The following is an 18,986-nucleotide window of genomic DNA, read 5'->3' on the forward strand; positions in this document are numbered from 1 at the left end:
AAATTGCACATTAAACAAGTTTTGGCTTTCTGAAATGTACCTCTTAGTTTTGTCTAGAATTAGCAGCGTTATTTCCTATTCTGAAATGAACAGGAAAGAGACATTTCTAGTTATATGGAGTTCACATGGTATTTTTCCAACATTACTTAAATTTATTCCCAAGTGAATGCTTTCCGTTAGTTCACTGAATATATGTCAAGACATCATGGTTGCTCTCTGCAAATTGTGGTACTAAATCAAAGACTCAAAGGCTCTTGAAAATGAATGCTAAAACATGATTTAGAACTGCACTCTCCCCAAAAAAGGTACACATTTGTACAAAGTAAGTTAGAACTTACTATAGTTTTAGAATGGTTTATGCCCATCAACAGGAACAAAATGGGTGCTTATCACTGACACATTTTTCTAGTAAAAAAAATATCTGTAATTCTTGTACTCTTTATATATATATATATATACACGCTCTATATTTTGTACATATTTTTTGTAGTATGCGCTCTTCTTCCAAATAAAAAGTGATCTCACCATTTTCTTGTTGTTTGGTGGAACAGTCAATCCAGTTGTGTTGATTTGCTGCCCAAATCATTTCAAATTGATGAAACATGACTTTGAAGTTCCACATATAAGGAACAAATGAAAAAATATCGGGTGCGCTATCACTGGACCAATCTTGGATCAAATCTAAACCCACATAAAGTAATAAAAGACAAGTTAGTAACAATCAAGTGAAAGATCTCTTAAGTTTTTGGCTTTTCTTAAATTGTTAATCTTAACCATTTGTTCCTTTACAGAAAAAGGAAAATTGAGAACAATACACAGTATCCATTTCTCAGGCAGACATTCCACAAATACTTGTTGTGAATCCACCTCCCATTTCTCACCTGCTTTTTAAGTTGGAAAGCACAGGTTTAAGTTTTCTAGTTTAGCTTTGTTCAGTAGCAAAGTTGCACATTGACCTAAAAACACTGGACTACCAACTGCTTTCCTCTGTTTTTCCACTCCGATACTCTGAATGTGTACATCAGTAACATTTGCTAATGCAGCAAAACTGCGTCATTGTAGAAGTTCATGTTTGCGCTGAATAGATCAGTAGTTTAAGCTGCGTACTGCAGCACTGTACAGTTAATGGCTCCGGCCTCACCAGGAGGATAACTTTATTAGCATGGCACTATGCCTGCACTAATTAATCCTTCCTCCCAGCAGGTCTAATTAGCCCAGGCAGCGCCACATTGATGGGGCTATGTTCTTCCCATTACTGCAGCTAGAATGCTCAGCAGCAGTTTGGTGATGCTGTATCACATTGTACTGTCTTGTGTGCATGTATTCTTCCTTACAGCCAGAATCCTAAGGAGCAAATTACTTTCATCATCTGTCAGCCACAGGGACACGACCTAAAGCCTAAGTAGTTGAAAATCTGTCAGCCAAAGAGAGAGGTATCAGATAATCAACATTCTAGGTAACCAATATTAAACAAATCAATAGCTCTGATTGATCTTAAATTTCAGATGAATTTATTTTTGTTAACTACAGATCAAATTTAGTTTACATGTTAGAAAATTAAATTATTTGGCATCTCTACTCACATACAAGAATATCATGTACTTAAGACACTTATAGGCATCAAAAAACATCAGAAACTTTGTCCTCAGAAACAAGTGGTAGTCCTAAATATGTTAAATAAGAGTACCCGACCTTGTACACCTTTGCAAAAGTTTAGAAGAAATTGTAAAGAAAGAACATTTAATTTGGTATGTAGCTTATTTAGTAAAGTAGTTACCTGTAAAGAAGTTTTTCTGAGCAAAGATAAAATGATAGGTTGCTTTATAAACCTCAAGTTCGCATTGCCATGTCTGTGGCATATTCCATATCCGGGGATAGCTGGCATTGATGTGAAACTGAAAAAGATATTAAAGCATCAGAATTACTTGAAAAGACGACAATGCTTGACCCTGTAGCTCAGCAGTTTTCACATATGTACTCTGCTGAATAATTAAAACTGTTTTCCTGCTGGGATGAACAGAAGGCCTCTCCAATTCCTTAATAATTTAATATCTCTCTCTTTCTGTGTTTGAAGGTCAAGTATTAGTGCATTCATTTATTTGGAAAGGTATACTTACAAACTTCTGATATATCTGTAGTAGTAGATGTAACAAGCAATTTATAAACCAAAGTTTTCATTAAAAGCATCACTTTTCACAATACACTAAGCATAAAATCCCTTAGAGTATAATATTTTTCCACCATTGATAAGAAGCTCAAATTTAGACATTGGAAACATCACTCTAATAAGGTCATTTAAAAACTAGTGAGAAAGGTAGTCTCCAGAATTACACTCTATGAAGTGAAATGAAGTACTAGGCAAGTAAAAGAATAATGCATTATTCTGTCTCAAGTAGTTTCAATATTATGAAGTACTTTTATGTACTTATGCACAAACATTCTGTAGCACAGCTAGCAAGTGTAATCATTTATTAAGGTAAAGTCTACATGAACGCATGGCCCCAAACAAGGCAGGATCTGTAAGTGATACTCCAATTCCTCCACTGCTTTCAATACGCATATAACTTGGTATATAAATTATCTAATTCACAAAGTTACACATGTGCACAGTTGTGTGCGTATATGTAGGTTCCTTACATATTAAGGTCTTCCAAAATAGATTCAAAAGGCATATTTCTGTATTGTTTAATAACCTATAGAATTGCTCCACAGAAAAATAAATAAGTTCTTTATTAAAAATCCTCTCAAGACTGAAGTTTTGTGCTTATTAATGCAAACTTACAGCTAGCATTTCAGCTTCTAAGAGAGTCCGATACTGCATACTGCTGGTGGCATCAACATGTAGAAGCTGCCCTTTAATTGTAGGTGAATAGCCTAGCAGATAAAAGATATAAAACATAATCATTCAGACATAAGTGCTACACAAATATTTAGATAATTTTCACCAGTGATTTCAGCATTCCACTAACAATCAAGAAATACCATGACAGAAATTAGTACTATAATAATTCTGTCCTCTACTATTTGTCAATTAAGAGCTTAACACGTTCTGCCTTCATGTAGGAGGGATGACAACAGTCTTCTTGCTGGGTTTGGAAATACTCAGGTTCTGGAGATCTGGGTTTAAGTTGCAAAATAAAACTCAAATATGCCAGGAAGAATCAAGAGAACAAACAATCTAGCAAAGGGCTTCAAACAAGATAAGTAAATGCAAGAAACATACCCATAACTTTACATTTATCTCCACTTCACCTTGGATTTTGGGGTTTGTCTTGTTTAAACAAACTACTATTAAATTTGTTTTCCTAACTCATTTCTCACCACTACTACGCTAATCCTACTGAAGATGTCTTCCTGCTTTGAGCTGACAATGTATCTGTAATCTGCTTCAATACACACACAGTTAAATGATACACTGTGTAGTAGCTAAGGAATTTGTGTTTCCTAACCCAAACAAAACATGGAGATAACTTAACTATTTAAAGCATGTACATGCTTTAATATCTTGCAATGAAATGTATAAGGAAATACTTTTTGTTCCTTCACGTATGAATATACATCTCAATCACAAAGGCAAAACACTACAAGACATTCACACACATAGGAATTAAGATAACTGTTCAGGAAAAACATTAGGAAAACAAATTAAGCTTTGCTTTAACTCACCATTTTCACCTACTGTCATGGGAATATTTATTTCCAAATATGATCCTGCACCAACATTTACATGTACAGCATTAGTTTCCTGTATTGCAAGAAAGGAAAAAAAGTCCAAACATCATTTCTAGGCTTGTTGCATCAACCAGTGTACTTTAAGTCTCCGGCTATCATTATCCACACCTGGATTAAGGCACTGGATGACTTAAGTCTTTCTTGCCTTCAGAAAAATTACTAATGAAATATCTATGTGTAATGATATCAAATAACACCATATCCAGGCTTAACATGCTGTCTTAAGTCCACTAATAGAAACAGTGTAAGATATTCTGATCCAAGGCCTAAGAGGGCAGATGAATATATATTTCTAACATTACACTTTCTAACCCTTTCAGTCACAAAAAAAGAAAAAAAACAGGTGTACAATGCAGTCACACTATATCCCCTTTATAAAAGTATCAATAGGTGAAAGAAAAATCCAAACGCCTATACATATGCATTTTTTGTTCTCCCACTATCATCTCTCCAGAAATATCAGATATTCATCCAATATCAGAAGAAATTATCTTTTCATCATGGTGAGCTTCATCATAATGGAAGATTGCACAGGAAATGTTCAGATCATGAAACCCCAAGACTGTAGGAGCTGGCATGGCCTAAGATGGAGCTTTAAGGCTTAAAAGAAACTTAAAATAAGCCAAAACATATTAATGCCTCTCAGTCAATATTACTTTTTGAAGAGGCTGCCCATAATTATGGAAGACTAAACCAAAAATCTAGCTTTTAAAACCATAGCTCTGTAATAAATACCTGAGACAAGTAAAAATACACATAACCAAAAAGCACAGTGTAATCACAATAGACAAGTTATTTTCTAGGTAAGTTTCCGTTATTTACCCTATTTTTGGTAAAAAGCAAATCAATGGTGGCATCTGCAATAATATTCATCCGCAGTTCGAAAGCAAGGATCTGTCTTGGTTTCCCCGGCTGAGCAATTTCTGAGACTTTCATAACTTGGTAGTCTGGTGGGAAGAAAAACTTCCACAAGCAATCCCTAGTGCGGGGCGGGGTGGGGGGGAGAGAGAAGAAAAAAAAGAGTTGTTTTTTATTCACTGAAGAAATATATATACATTTATAAATATTTATGCATCTATTTGGTTCACTTAATTATTTTCCAGTGAGCTAAGTCTTTAGCTGACCACTGAATGCGGTAAGAAAGAACATTTGCTTAAAGTCTTCATCGTGGGACTCTTGTCATATCTAATGACTACCCTTTGGTCTGCCATCCTCATACTCCTAAGAGACAGTTAATATAATAGTTTCACAGGAGAATTAATGGAGGGCAAGAGAAGTATCAATCTGTAATTAATAGGGGGAAAAGAAGGAAAGCACTCATTATGTCACTTTTACTTAATAGTCCTTTACTCTCTAAACAATCCTATTGTCTCCACGAGAAACACTCACGCACAAACATCAAGGGCTAAGTAAAGAATAGTAGTAGAGCTCTGGCCTCACATTTTGTCACTAAAATAGCTAGATAATAGATACTTTGGAGACTGCATCAAGCAGTTGATTCTCCTAAGGAGGGATAAATTATCCCACCTCCATTATTTTCATAGCCAGATTTGCACTTCCGTAAAATTTTCCTCATCAATATGCAGTGTTTTGTTATCCATGAGCTAATAGGAGCTTGACAAGCCTAAAGGTAACCAATAAAAAGGTTAAACCCTTAGGTATGTAATGCTTGATAAATAGTAGAACTACTCTGTTCACAAAAAACAGGAACATAATTTATTAATCTAACAATAAAAATTCACTGAGTGATCCTAACTTTGAAAGGCCGACAAGATAAACAACAACGAATTCACTAATACTAATACCATTGTGGCAGGACTCTGGTTTAGACTGCCTAGTCTACCCCATGCAAATTAGCAGTCTCAGCAATCACACACTGGAAACTTTAGAATGTTTTCTCAATAATAATAGATATTAAAGATTAGAGCTGAAGATGTAAACCATGATAATACCTCTGCCTATCAGCCCAAGGTCCATAGTTGAAGTCTGTTCCTTTTCCACAAACAATGTCCAAACCCCAACATGGTGGCAGATCCTGTAATTTGCTGTCTTCGTTGTTTGCTTCTCCGTCATTACTTTCCTCCGTCTCCTCTGGTACAAGACCTGTATTACATAATATAATAAACAGATTATTAAAGGAAGCTGCTTCAAATTAGCATGAAAAATGTTTGCTAAGCACAAGACAATTAAAGCATCCTGATGTCAGTTTTATTTGAGACCACTACGGTACATAAATATCAAGACACAATTCAATGCAGACTCCCAGGGGAAGGGCAAGAATATGACCAAAAATCCTCAGGATTTTCTGAAGCACTGCTCACTGATGTCACTGAAATGCTGACATACACAGCAGTTTTAGCTCTTAAGCGTGCTTTTTACCAATACAGGCTTTCATACATCCACATTCAGTTCCGAATCCAACTTGCAAACCAAGTTTGGAAACAAATAAGATTAAATCACTTTTACAGACAACGCAAGTAAATAAAAAGTAAGATTTACTATTGTAGACCCAGAGATGCTAGTAAAAATTCAAGCATTCAGGAACGATCCAAAATTGCCACCTGTTCTACACCAGTATACATCATTATTGAACATGTTACCTTTGTTCAAGATTCAGGCAATACTTTAAATGGAGTCAGAGCAAAAGCTTTTGCAAACCAAAAACACTCCAACAAAATAAAGTGGTAATATAATGCACCGGATTTAAAATGAAAAAGACAGACACCGCAATAATGAGAAATGGATGCATCACACAAACTTCCCAAAAACCCCAGTAGGCATTGACTATAAATTGTCCCCACTCCTGAAGTACTTCTGGAAACCCACATCATTTAAGTTTACAGCTTAAAACATAACTTGTTTCAAGAATAAGTATCAAGATTAATTGCTTCCACGTTGCCTATAGACTTGTGGAAGGCACTGCTGTCAGAGTATCTACTTCTATACAGAACTACTCACTGATAAAAACATTAGTTCTACACATACAGTTATTTCATCTATGGAATTCTCCAGGCCTCTTACATGAAATGGTCTAGAAGCTGACAACAACCATTAAAAAGAACACAGCTCAAAATTTCACTCCTTTATAAACATGAAACACATGAACTCTCTCCCATTTGTTTCAGTGTAAGTTTTTTCATTTACAGAAAAAAATACTTTATGAACTTATAAGTGTTCATAAGTAGGCTTATGAACACTTTTATTGGCTCTAAAACATTACACTAACTCTTTCAGCATAAAAAAAAGAGAAATTGTCTAGCAAGTCCAGACAAATAAAGAAACAGCCTTCAAATCCCTTAAAATTTTATCTTTGTATTTAACAGAAGGTACCTGGTTCATCCATATAGTAATAGATATCAACATCATTGGACTGCATTACAACAAAACCTTCACCCATCAGCCTCGGTGGCCTGTAATGGAAAAGAGTGCAAAGATAAAGATTAAAAAGCAATGCATTGAGATTAATCTTTATGAATTCAAGTAATTTTTAATGCAACATATTAAGCATAATGGAAGGGATTACATAGGTCAGGCTCACTTGCAGCTTGGAAGTAGTACATATTTAACCATAGAATCATCAATAAAACTGCTATCTGTATCAAGCAAGCCAATGGTGGAGATACAGTATATGTGGTACCTGACCAGGCAGATTTTGTGATTAAGACTCAAGCTTGATGTGATCCCAAGACACCAGCTCCATGTGTCTACACTGGTCTTGCCAGCAGCCTGACTGACTGTAGCCACAGACTAAAGGAGCTTCTGAAAACAAACACTGCAAATATTCAAGTCTGTCTGGTCTCAGGTCTCCTATCAGAAAGGCAACTATCATATTCTAGGCTATGTCTAACCTAATTTGCAAAAAAATACTTGATCATTACGTTGTTGCTGTTATTATTATTACTACTACAGAGTAACTTAAAAATTTAGTTAACTCAGTCATGAAGATGCCAGGTTCCTCTCCACAAAGACATTTCTCTGGTATTATAAACCACAACCAACTACCAAAGTTTTACTTTCAATGTTTCTTTCCATCGAGAGTTCCTTTCTCCTTGTCCTATATTGTTCTTTCACCTGCTAATTGTTTTCTTACTAAAATAGCACTCTAAACCAAAGGGACAAGACATCTTCAGTAATTAGACCATTAGTTTATGAAAAAAAAAAAAAGAGAAGAGGCTGTTCTTCCTTAATAACATTTCCCTCAATATAAAAGGATCTAAGTCATAAAACTAATACATGAAACACTTCTCCTAACACTATTATATTGCTATATTACAATCCCTTTCTTACGATGTTACCATGTTAATTTACATAATATTACATTATATAGTAGTAATAATATTATCGTGTGAAAATTCTATTTTTACTGCAGAAGATGGTTTTGCCGCTTTTCAGTCACTTTTATAAATTGTCCCCTTTTAACAAAAAAAGAAAATTCCAAGGACAGAAATACACGATTTAAGAGTGAGACTTGTTAGAAGTACATTGCCCATTTTACCACAGCTCAAATGCAGGGAAGCTTAGAAAATATGGAAAACAGAAGATGCAGGTCCCATGTACTGCCAGAACTTCTTCAAAAGCAACAGAACAGGAACCTTGAAATCAATTTTACTTGGAAAGTAACAACAGCAGTGAAAGATGAAATACTTTCTCTTCACTCCCAATTTTCCAATTATTTCTTTTCCCTGTCAAAAACGGAATTGGCCTCCCCAATGAGATGCAAATAGAGCAAGATGTGAAAAAAAATTGTTTAGTGGTTCAGGAATAGAAGCAGGAAGGGAAGCATTTAGATATATAAATACTAGTTCATGGGAAGAGCTCAGTTTATTCTGCCCACACTCCTCAGCAGGCACACACAGGTCAGCAAGACTGGAAAGCACACTGAGGCACAGCAGTGTGAGCGAGTTCCTTCAGCCTCTCGAGCTCAGCGTACCACCAATGGGCACTCCAAGGAAGCCACTCTGCTTTGTGAAGCAAGAGAGGGGAAGCTCACATAACATAACCACTCACAAAACTGAGGAGCCTGACAGTAACTTCTACATCCAATACAATCATTTGCCATTGTCCGATCACAGCCCCAGCGGGACTCGCTGTCAGGCAAAGGCTACATCTCATTTCAGCAGCTCATCATTTCACCATGAGGTCAGCCAGCCACAGCGTGAGGTGGCCTGGCTGTGATGGAAAACTGTACTCACTCCCTGCTGCTCCATGTAGTATGTGTTTTGTTCCATGAAATCCAGAATACTATAGAGCTTTCACATGAAGCGCATTCCCCTCTCTGGCAGCACAGAGTGCATATATCTCGAAACACTATATACACATTTACCTAAGCCTATACAATTACATTAGAGAAACTACATTGCAATAATGTTTATTAAAACAGTAAAGTATGAATGCATAGGCCAGATTTAACAATTGTTTACTTCTGTGTTTACCTATAGTGACTTAGAATAATTAATAATTTTGTTTTAATCTAAAACACTACCTTAAATAGAATTACGAAAAGGTTTTGAGCTAAGCTTTCTTCAATATGGACAATTTGACTTCACTCCACGGCCTAACGGAAACTGTTATTTAGCTATAGGAAAGAGAGAAATATCTACAGGCAAGCTTTAGGAGCTGACAGAATGGTCAAATCCTTCTGTCAAACACCCACTACCATGTGTCATCCTCGTCACGTTTGCCATACACCACTTTCTGGAGGAAAGCTATGAGGTCTTAGAATAAATGGAAAGGGATAAGGAGTAAAACAAACAACAACAAACAAACCCAAAACCCACTTTCATTCTGCTGACTTAGTCATTGCTCTCCAATCTTGTTCTGCTTTGATCTGCTTTTCCTAGCACAATCATTTTTTTCCTTGGATTTTGGAGGATTTATTTGCAAGAAGTGATGGAGGCGTCTGTTTGTAATATAATATGACAGTTTTCAAGGTGGGTTTTTGATGTTTGTATTGATTAGTCAGTCTGTTAAAATTTCATCAAGTTACTTAGCTAGTTTTTATATGTGCATTGCCTGCAGGAGTTTTTGAAAGTTAAGACACTCGGCTTAATCTTTAAGCCAAAGAAGCAGAAGGCGGCAGGCTCTATAGATTCAAACATTCCCAGTTTCCAGTGAACTGGGTCGTTTGTTGAATCTACCCAGTAAATTAGGGCATATGGTTTCTGCACACATGCCATCCTTCAGCCATCAAGAGCTGTAGGGATGGTAACAGCATAAAAAGAAAATACTTAGCGGAAGCAGGAGAAAAAGCTAATAGTTTGAGTATCTTAATCCTATTGTGTTTCAATCTTGTTTGTTTTCAATATTAATTGGAGAAATTTCCTTTGTCGTCATGTTGGAAGAGCAAGATTCTGTACACATCCACAGAATGTTATTTGAAAACATATAAAGGCATATTATAGACAGCAGTATTTTGCTGATACAAAGCCAATTAAGGTACAGTTTATTTCCAAACATCGTAATTCATTCATTGCTTAGGAGATATAAAATAGGTATAATCATTTTACATAAACTCATACACATAATTGTCCAAGGATAGTATACATAATTTAATTTTTGTTGAGCAAATAATGCCTGTGAAAGACTGAAATTTAGCAGGTTTGTCCAAATTATCTGTTGAATTTATAATACTGTAAGCATTAAATAAGATAACGCAGAAAATTCTGGCTATGATGTTCATACCAAATCAATCAAGAATGCTAATACAGTATGCACATAAACGTCTTGCTGGTTAAAGTGTAATAAAACCAGAATCCTAGTGTCAAATCATTTTATGCAAGCACCCTTTCTTTTGACTCATTACTATACAATTTGTTAATGCTGCATAACCCCGCTTATGTGGAATACGCAGAGGTAAATGCATCAACAATCTGCCTTCAAAGATAACATGATATCTGCTACAGCAAGTATTGCACAGCTTTCGCCCATTTTTAAAAAATATTTTCCAAACCATATGCAAATCAGGTCTACAGAAGTCAACACCTTAAACCTTGCGTCTATCCCAGAAATTTAGTGCTGTCAAAGCCTGCATACAGCTATAGTACCTGAGTGAAGGAAAATAAAAGTTGAATGCAGGATATTAATCATAGAGCAGAACACACATACAAAAAAATCTACAATGAGATAGAGAATCAGTACTTTTCTCCATAAATAAAATAGTTTCAAAGATCTAACATTTAAAACCTTCAGAGTGGTAAAACTGCCAACTGTCTAAACAAACTAAGAAAAATAAAGTCACAGAAACACAACCAATATTTTATTTGTTTTCGTAAAATAAAGAATAAAATAATATGGAAACAAAACCCCCAAAACTTACTCATCATTTTGAAGACCAACATATCTTGGACTTGGAACCAGCATGACTCTAACATTTTCCAATTTTCCTTTCACAATGTGCATAAACTGATCAAGGTGGCTCGAAGGTGGTTTTGTGGTATACGTCAAAAAAGCATCATCAAAGTTAATACAAAGTGTTTGTGGCTGATAATGATTCCCAAATGCCAAGCGACCCTAGATCAAAGAGAAAACCCAATTACCCACTATGCACTGCTCTTTTATATATATGTATATACTAAGCTATAATAATGCAGTTTAACCAGCCATATGCAAATAAAGACTGGACAAAAATCCTGGCCATAATCTGTGCATGTGTAAAAACACTACCCTGTACATTAAACTCTCGATATTCTATCTCCTATCATCTCAATAACAGTTTTTCTGTTTTTTCTGGGATGAAACATCAAATTTTAAGGAATGTTTCAAAATATCCCTATTAAAAGATGCAGGGAAGAAAAGAAAAACGAAGGAAAAAAAACCAAACATCTCCCCAAAATCCAACACACCACACATTGTACCACACTCATTACTTAGCTTAATTACTTGGTGATATTCTTGAAATCATTAAAAGTCTAAAAGACAAGTATTTCCCAAAACAGAGAACATAACTACGTTTCCATCAGCACCAGCAGGATTTGGGACTGTGTCAAGGGAGCACTGGTGGTGTCATTTTAAAACTTTTTTGAAGCATGAAGGAGAACAAAAACTCAAAAAGAATGTATAAGAAAAATGAACAGCAAGCCTGATTTTAAGGATATACTGCTAAATATTTTCATTATCAGGGTCTCACTTACCGTGCTCACATTGACTTTAATGACTGGAATAAGTGATCTCCATGAAGAAGAAGGATCTTGAGACTCTGTTTTTACTTTAACACTATGGGGAAAAAAAAAGGGGCTTATTATTTTGTCTTTTCTGCAGAAGAACTAACCAACCTTTTCTTCTAGGGGTCTTCAGTACACAGCTCTCAGGGTACACTTCTTCCCCCAGGAGCGTCTCCTGTAAGGGACCTACTAGCAGACTACTGCAGCCTCCTCCAGAGCCTGGAAGAACAGCAGGAAGCATATGCAGCTACGCCTTGGGTGCTGGTATACTGAGTTGACACAAGTAGAAAACAAGCATGTGATGTTTAACACAGGGCAATAGTTAAAAAAAAAATCTTCCTCAAAGGAACTTGGTCTGTTCTAAATATTCCTAAAACAACCCTTTTAGGTTTTTGGTGTGGGATTTTTCATTTCCCAATGGCAGAAGTCCTTCCTGCACCTGTCAATAAGGGTGTAAGATGAAAACATGAAGAGGTTGGCTCGGATGCCCAGCCTTTACCCAAACTCAGGACTGCTACAGCATCCTGAAGCTGCCCACTACGTAATATAGTAACACATACTGGCCTGGCCAGCAGCAGTGGAAGGACTCAAGTCTCATTAGATCTTCCCTGCTCCTGCCAATAAATCAGTCTGCTGTGATTCTGCCCAAAGACAGGCTTCTTATTGAATATCGGACTCCACTACACATAAGCCACGTAGAATTCCTTATAGACCCGCACCGTGTTTTCTGGGGTACCCCAGAAAGAGGAATAAAATAAGAAAAGAAGGTTTGTGTAGCTATACAAAAGACAACTTGTGAAATCAGCTCGAGTTTAAAGCTCAAGAACCACTAAGTCCTCCCAACACCATACATATCCTCACATTTTGTCTATTCAATGTCTCCAGCAGCTATAACTTCTATTGAGTAATACCATTATTATTCTGCAAGCATAATCCTCTTCAACACATGCTCCTTTTCCACAGTGTGCTTCAAATAGATTTTTCAACCTGTCTCTGATCATTAAACAAGGAGTGTTTGGTTTGTTTGGTTGTGTTTTTTAATTATTATGGTAGGAAGTCTGAGGAAAGGAAAAAGATTTAGATTGTCGAGCTTGTCAATGCAATTTCTCTCTCAGCTGCGCTTCAACCATTTGGCCTCCAGAGCATATGTTAACAAAACATTACCCAATTAGTTCAGCACTTTGCAGAACAAAGCATCAACAAAATAGCAACATGAATAATAATTTACCTTTCAAGATTTGTATGTGTTCTCTGTCTCCCATTTACTTGTGCTTTTTCATCATCTTTCTTTGCTGGAATTATTGTGGGATCCAAGCCAAATAGTTCTTGAAGTTGTCCATAAAGCTCAGAACGGTTGTACACATGAAATTCAAAGTCATTCACCATAATGTATAGTCGTGTTTCTGCCTTTGGATCTAAACAAATAGTAGGAAAAGAGTTTCTAATTCTATTCCAACATTCCCTTGCAATATTTACAGTTTTTCAAATACTCATATTTTGCAAAAAACAATCTACACAGTAGTGAACAGCTGCTAAACTACACATTAAAAAGCAATAAAAAACTCGACAAAATAATTACACCATTCCAAGCAAATCAGTAAAACTTGGCGAATAAGACAGTTGCATACAAAATATAAAACCTGAAAGGCATTTCACCCTTAGGTCACAATCCAAAAATAAATCCAGGCAGGAGCTGCACAAAATGGTAAATGAGGTTATTCAGTCTCATATATAAAAACAAACAAAAATCCCTCTTGATATACAGCATAGAAGCCTCGGTGTCAGCTTCTGCTTTTTAGCACAGATATCACTACTTAAGATCAATTCAATCTCAAAAACTGAATGGTTTTCTAGCCAAGCTCTGTGGTACAGCAAGCCTTAATCGGGAAAAAGTTTTCTCTTACAGAGAAACAGAAAATGTTAATATGCAGAAGTAAGTACTAGTATACTCATTTTGCACAATCAGTCAACGTTTTCATAAATTTAAAATTTTAACTGTAACATCAGCTTGACCCGCTGATACTTAAAAACTAGTTTAACATCTGCTGATAGCACACAGAGCTGTTTGTGACATACTTTGAGATACTTTTGCCTTCGATAGCATGACCTAATTATGTAGCTAATGTGAGGAAAAAGCTCACACAATTTCCCCCTAATTACCCAGCTGAAAGATCGCCCGTTACACATTCACTCAAGGGACTTGCGCTGCTCTAAAACCTGATCTGGTCTTTCTAAGTCAAACAGACTGTAGGAAGCTGAAATATCAACAGTTATTACAGCAGTCCCCAATCTCTAACTCAGGGGGTACAAACTGAAGGCAACATTTCCCACAGACACTAGAAATTAAGAAGTCAGAGCGTACACTGCTGCTGTCGTGGTCAGCGTCAAGAGAAGAAATGCAGCTGCCCAAGAGCCAAAGTTTAGACACCTGCTTTATTAAATTCACTCTCTTTGCAAACAAACTCATCTGTCCCCTGATGGTACACATCTATACACTCTGTCCCAAACACAGCAACACACCTTTTACCCCTCACACCTAAACTACCAGATATTTCTATATCATTTTATATATATATAAAAATATATGTATTTTTAATATACATATATATATATATAAAAAAATATAATATGTCTCCAGAAAGAACTGACATCACACTTTTCTTGAACAGGAGACAGAAAAAAGTTAATGAGCCAGTTTCAGTGCCTTCCTGTTTTCATAAAAACACTATCAAATCTGTTTGTTGGTAATATTAACCTGCATCAGTACGATATAGGCAAAGGATGACATGGACAAAGACTGGAATACACAATTGTTCACTTGGGAGATCTCAGAATCATCAAGAACACAAATAAATGTAATTTTTCAATTCCTGGAGGCAAGCATTAGACTTCAGTAACTAAATGAAATCATATCTAGTAATTCATTTCTTTAAATGGGATTTAAAGAGATAACTATCTCTTTTTTCCTAATAACAAAAATAAGATTTGACCTCCACACATCAACTTGGTTGCCTAGGACACTTTTGGAAAAGAAAAAAAAAGCAAGGAGAAAAGACAAGCACATCGGAATGTCATATAGTTAAATGATTCAAAGAAGCATATAGGTAGGTCATGTAAAACTAACTACCACATTGATAGCAAAATACTGAAGTTTTATCAACATTTGTTGGAATCAAGGTGACTAATGTAGCCAAGGTTTTGACATTAGTCTCCTACAGAGTTTAATCAAGATGTACTATTTATTCATTATTTATTCAAATGTTTGTATCACACCTATCCAAACAATTGAACATAAATACACCCAGTACATAAAACTTAATGGGAACATAAAACAAGTCACTCCCAACAATAAAAACTAGAGGAATGGTTCTCAAAACAGTATTCCCCCTTCAAAAAGTACCTCACAAACTACACCACATGGTTTTACAATATGAAAATTGATAAGCTACTGTGGCACCTAAGCCAAGACATCTGGGTGTGCCCTATTCACAACACAATCCTCCAACTTTTGTTCCTGAAGCACTTTCATTTCTCAAGTATGTACAAAACCTACTCTGAAGTCCCAGTCTGATTTAACTTAAAACTCAAGGAGGAAAACAACCCACATACTTGACCTTTTCTGTGAAGTTCTTTCAACATTGGTATGACATGCCTAGTACAAACATAGTGCTGTGATGAAAAGCAGATTGCACTTGCTAGGTCAAACAGAGGAACTTTTAAAAAAACAAAGCAGAAAATGCAACTTCATTACAAGTTATCAATAATCATTATGCAAACTTTTTGTAGCTCAAATCTTCTCTTATGCAAGGAACTGTGATTAAGTCTTTATGAGAAGCATCCTTAAATTACAGTGCAACCTAAGTCTTACAGCAACATTGACTTTAGATTCCAGAGGGCAAGTAGACAATGCATTAATTTTGATAGGTTAGTTTTCATCTTCTCAGAACAGTGGTAACAAAATAATTCTCTTTGCTTTAAAACAAACATGAAAAAAACCAGAATGCAAAGCATTTTCATTTTTCCTTTTCCTGATACAAAGGTTTAATAGTCATGCTTCCCTACATCCATTACTGCAATCTACCCAGTGATCATAAACACATATTGACTACCAGAAGTTCAATAGGAAGAGTATACCGTAAAGCATTTTGCAAAGCACATACACCAGAGCATAGGAAACCGTTCTCTGAGTTTGGCCTCTTCTTCCTAATAACCCTCACTCTTCTCTGACAAACCTCAAATCATGTTCCTCGCTCAGTTTTTCTTTCTTTGTGTATTCTCATAAGACTTGCAAAGTCAGTGGATCTTAGCAGGTCAGCAGCAACTGGCAGGCACTGCAACATTTTTCAGCTCATCAGGAAGAAGGCTGAGAAGCCATGTGATTAGAAAGCAGTTAGCGGGGAAAAACATTCCCAGTAACACATGAACATATTCCATGGGCATGTGGAACAATACTGGATTTTTCTTACCGACAGGAGTAACAACCTGCAAGCTGAAATTATATTTTCCTAGGAAAACAAGTAATTATTTAAGAGAGTATTTTATTCATGTTACTTTGTTGTCAGACCTAGACACCTCTGACCTCCTTGATTACTTGGATTATTTGTCCACTAACTATGCAGTCTTAAATGCCAGCAGAAAAGGTTAAAGCCTTGCAATACTGCCAAGCAAAAATACCACCATAAAAGACAGACACAACTGTCTTTACTACATTAAGTTAAATTCATTTTTTTCATTCTGTGAGCCACTAGAGAAATATGTTTTAACTAGCAGATAAAGAAAATTCTATGAAAACCTGTTGGACAATAACCTGTGGTTGGAAAAATCTAATTAACTATAAGACTAGGTTTCACTTTTTGAATTAGTCTTCTTATGGTATGAAGAACTTGAATTGTGTCCTATCAGCTCAGGGGCTTAGTAATGCCTCAGTAAAAAGAGGTGAGCAGCTCATCCTAATTCATATTACTAGATTGAACAGTGTCTCCTATTTACCTGCATAACGTGTATGCAGTACTCCTACCGCTGTTGAGTTGGTACTGACAAAGCAACAGCTGTATAAGCTTGCTGACAAGTCTAAGAGGCTTCACACCATCAGAGGCCCCTTTGAAAGGGGAGATGGGAAAACAAAGCCCTCCAAAGCTCGATGACCCTCTCAATTAGTGCCCTCCTGAACTGCAGACAGTTGCCATTTCTGGACCCCCTTGAAATAGCAATGGAGCTGTGACACTTCAGAAGTTGAGAGAGGCAGGACCTGAGACTCATTCAACCAGATTCTAATCCTATAAATGACTAAGCACACATCACAAGGCTACTTATGTTTTCTCAGTGTTTTCCGCAGATACAATTAATCTCTTGCATCCAGTGTTAATTGTCCTCCTTCAGCCACAGAGAAAGAAGAAAAATAAATTAATTTTTGACACTTCCCACTTCTATGACCACAGATGTTATCAAGACACAGGGTTATCAAATACTAAAGAACATTCCCTACTGTAACACTTTTGCTAAAATACTGACAGCACAACACTAAAATTTGAAAACTAAAATCACTTCCAGAACATAGGTCTCTATTTATCATAGTTATAAACTTCAATACAGGGTCAGTTATGCTTAGACTACAGATAATGAAGGCTACTACCAAGGTTAATGGTTTGTCTTAAGAAGGGTTCAAGTGAATTCTGCATTTATTTCTTTGTATTGTTCTAGTCTACTAACACAGACCAAGCAGGTAAAAGAACCCATACCTTCTGATGATTCAATGTACTTCCAGCACATATTAACAAATCAATTACACGCATCCAAATGTGCAAAGGAAGCATTTTTCTGTAGGCTATCTGTAAACTTCATTTAAACTTTGAAACCTTTTGGGGAAACCTACCATGCTGTTTCTGCTTAGGGTTGTACATCTTCCACCAGCGAAATATGATAAATCCATCTTGAATTCTAAATCAAATAAATTAGATAAAACAGAAGTTGAGTGATAATCACAAATTCTATGTGCAGTTGCATGACATCTTGCCTTATGCAGCGCAGAGATCTGCAGTTGCAGTAGTGTACAAGCAAAGCACAAAACATTTCAGCATAAAGCATACAGTATAATATTACACAATTACTGCATTAGCTGAGACTCATATAAAATCCCCTATCCATTGCCTTCTCAGAGCTTTCCAAATTTAACAGTAAGAATCAAAATTACCAACTATTTGCTAGTGTGTGGTTCATGAAACAAATTATTCTCAATTCCAATAAATACATGCAAACTACTTGGCCAAAACATATCTTCCAGACTTAAGAGCAAGAGCATGAAGGTGTGAAAGACATCAAAATCTAAAGCGTTTTCTTTTACAAATATTAAGGACAACTAGAATCTTATCCAGTACTCGCTTTCAATTGATAATGCTCCAACAGCAAATAAGCTAACAACACAAGTATCTAAGAATGTCTGAATACTACCATCAAAAGTGTCATTTTATTTTTAACATTTATAAATATATTTATTGCTCAATTGTAAGACAGTATTTTGATATGTGTTATTTAGACATATACATTTACTGTATTTGAAATTGCTATTTAGAAGAGTGACTCCCTTGGAAATCTGTACCTGATAGACATGTCTTCTGTAATGAAATAGATTTCACGAACCATGACTTTTCCAGACAGCACAGAGAATGAAAAGGAACCTAGCATGAGAGAAAGCGTTTATCGGACATTAGCCTAAAGTTGTTGATGCTTTATTTTCTGAACAGGAAGAATATAATTAGTATTCAGTTATCCAAAATGTGTTTACTGGGTATCTCAAGTTTTTCTTTTGAAAACACACTGACTTTCAGAGGAAAAGGGAAGTCAGAGATTCAAAACATACAAGACAAAAAGTACACAACTCTAAAAGGTGCTGAGTTTGGCACCACCCATGAATATGACCAACCCCGAGACACGCTAGTCACTCAGGAACATTCAGGTGCCTTGTGAAGCACGTGAAAAAGAGTTGAGAAAGCTATTCTGAATATTTGCAAGTATCAAACCATTGTATGCTAGACTGTGAGTAGAGAAAGATTCCTGACAACATAATTTTTCAAATGGCTATAAAGTTTTCAGTCCAAT

At 36.0% G+C, this 18,986-nt stretch overlaps 1 protein-coding gene across 11 annotated transcripts in view; it reads right to left on the reverse strand.

Moving 5' to 3' along the window:
• The window catches only part of BLTP1 (bridge-like lipid transfer protein family member 1), a 115,056-nt gene that overhangs the window by 83,241 nt on the left and 12,829 nt on the right, over positions 1–18,986 (reverse strand). For 10 of the 11 annotated variants that reach the window (XM_054823250.1, XM_054823251.1, XM_054823259.1 and 7 more), the window contains exons 4-15: positions 18,487–18,565; positions 17,764–17,828; positions 13,120–13,306; positions 11,862–11,943; positions 11,048–11,241; positions 7,063–7,142; positions 5,685–5,835; positions 4,555–4,711; positions 3,667–3,745; positions 2,783–2,874; positions 1,778–1,895; positions 526–681 (exon numbers count right to left, since the gene is read on the reverse strand). In XM_054823250.1, coding sequence (XP_054679225.1) covers positions 526–681; positions 1,778–1,895; positions 2,783–2,874; positions 3,667–3,745; positions 4,555–4,711; positions 5,685–5,835; positions 7,063–7,142; positions 11,048–11,241; positions 11,862–11,943; positions 13,120–13,306; positions 17,764–17,828; positions 18,487–18,565 — 1,440 coding nt within the window. The remainder of the gene's footprint in view (positions 1–525; positions 682–1,777; positions 1,896–2,782; positions 2,875–3,666; positions 3,746–4,554; positions 4,712–5,684; positions 5,836–7,062; positions 7,143–11,047; positions 11,242–11,861; positions 11,944–13,119; positions 13,307–17,763; positions 17,829–18,486; positions 18,566–18,986) is intronic. The other variant, XM_054823258.1, reaches the window with a different exon arrangement.

Source organism: Grus americana, chromosome 4 (assembly GCF_028858705.1).
Source record: "Grus americana isolate bGruAme1 chromosome 4, bGruAme1.mat, whole genome shotgun sequence".
Taxonomy (NCBI): Eukaryota; Metazoa; Chordata; class Aves; order Gruiformes; family Gruidae; genus Grus; species Grus americana.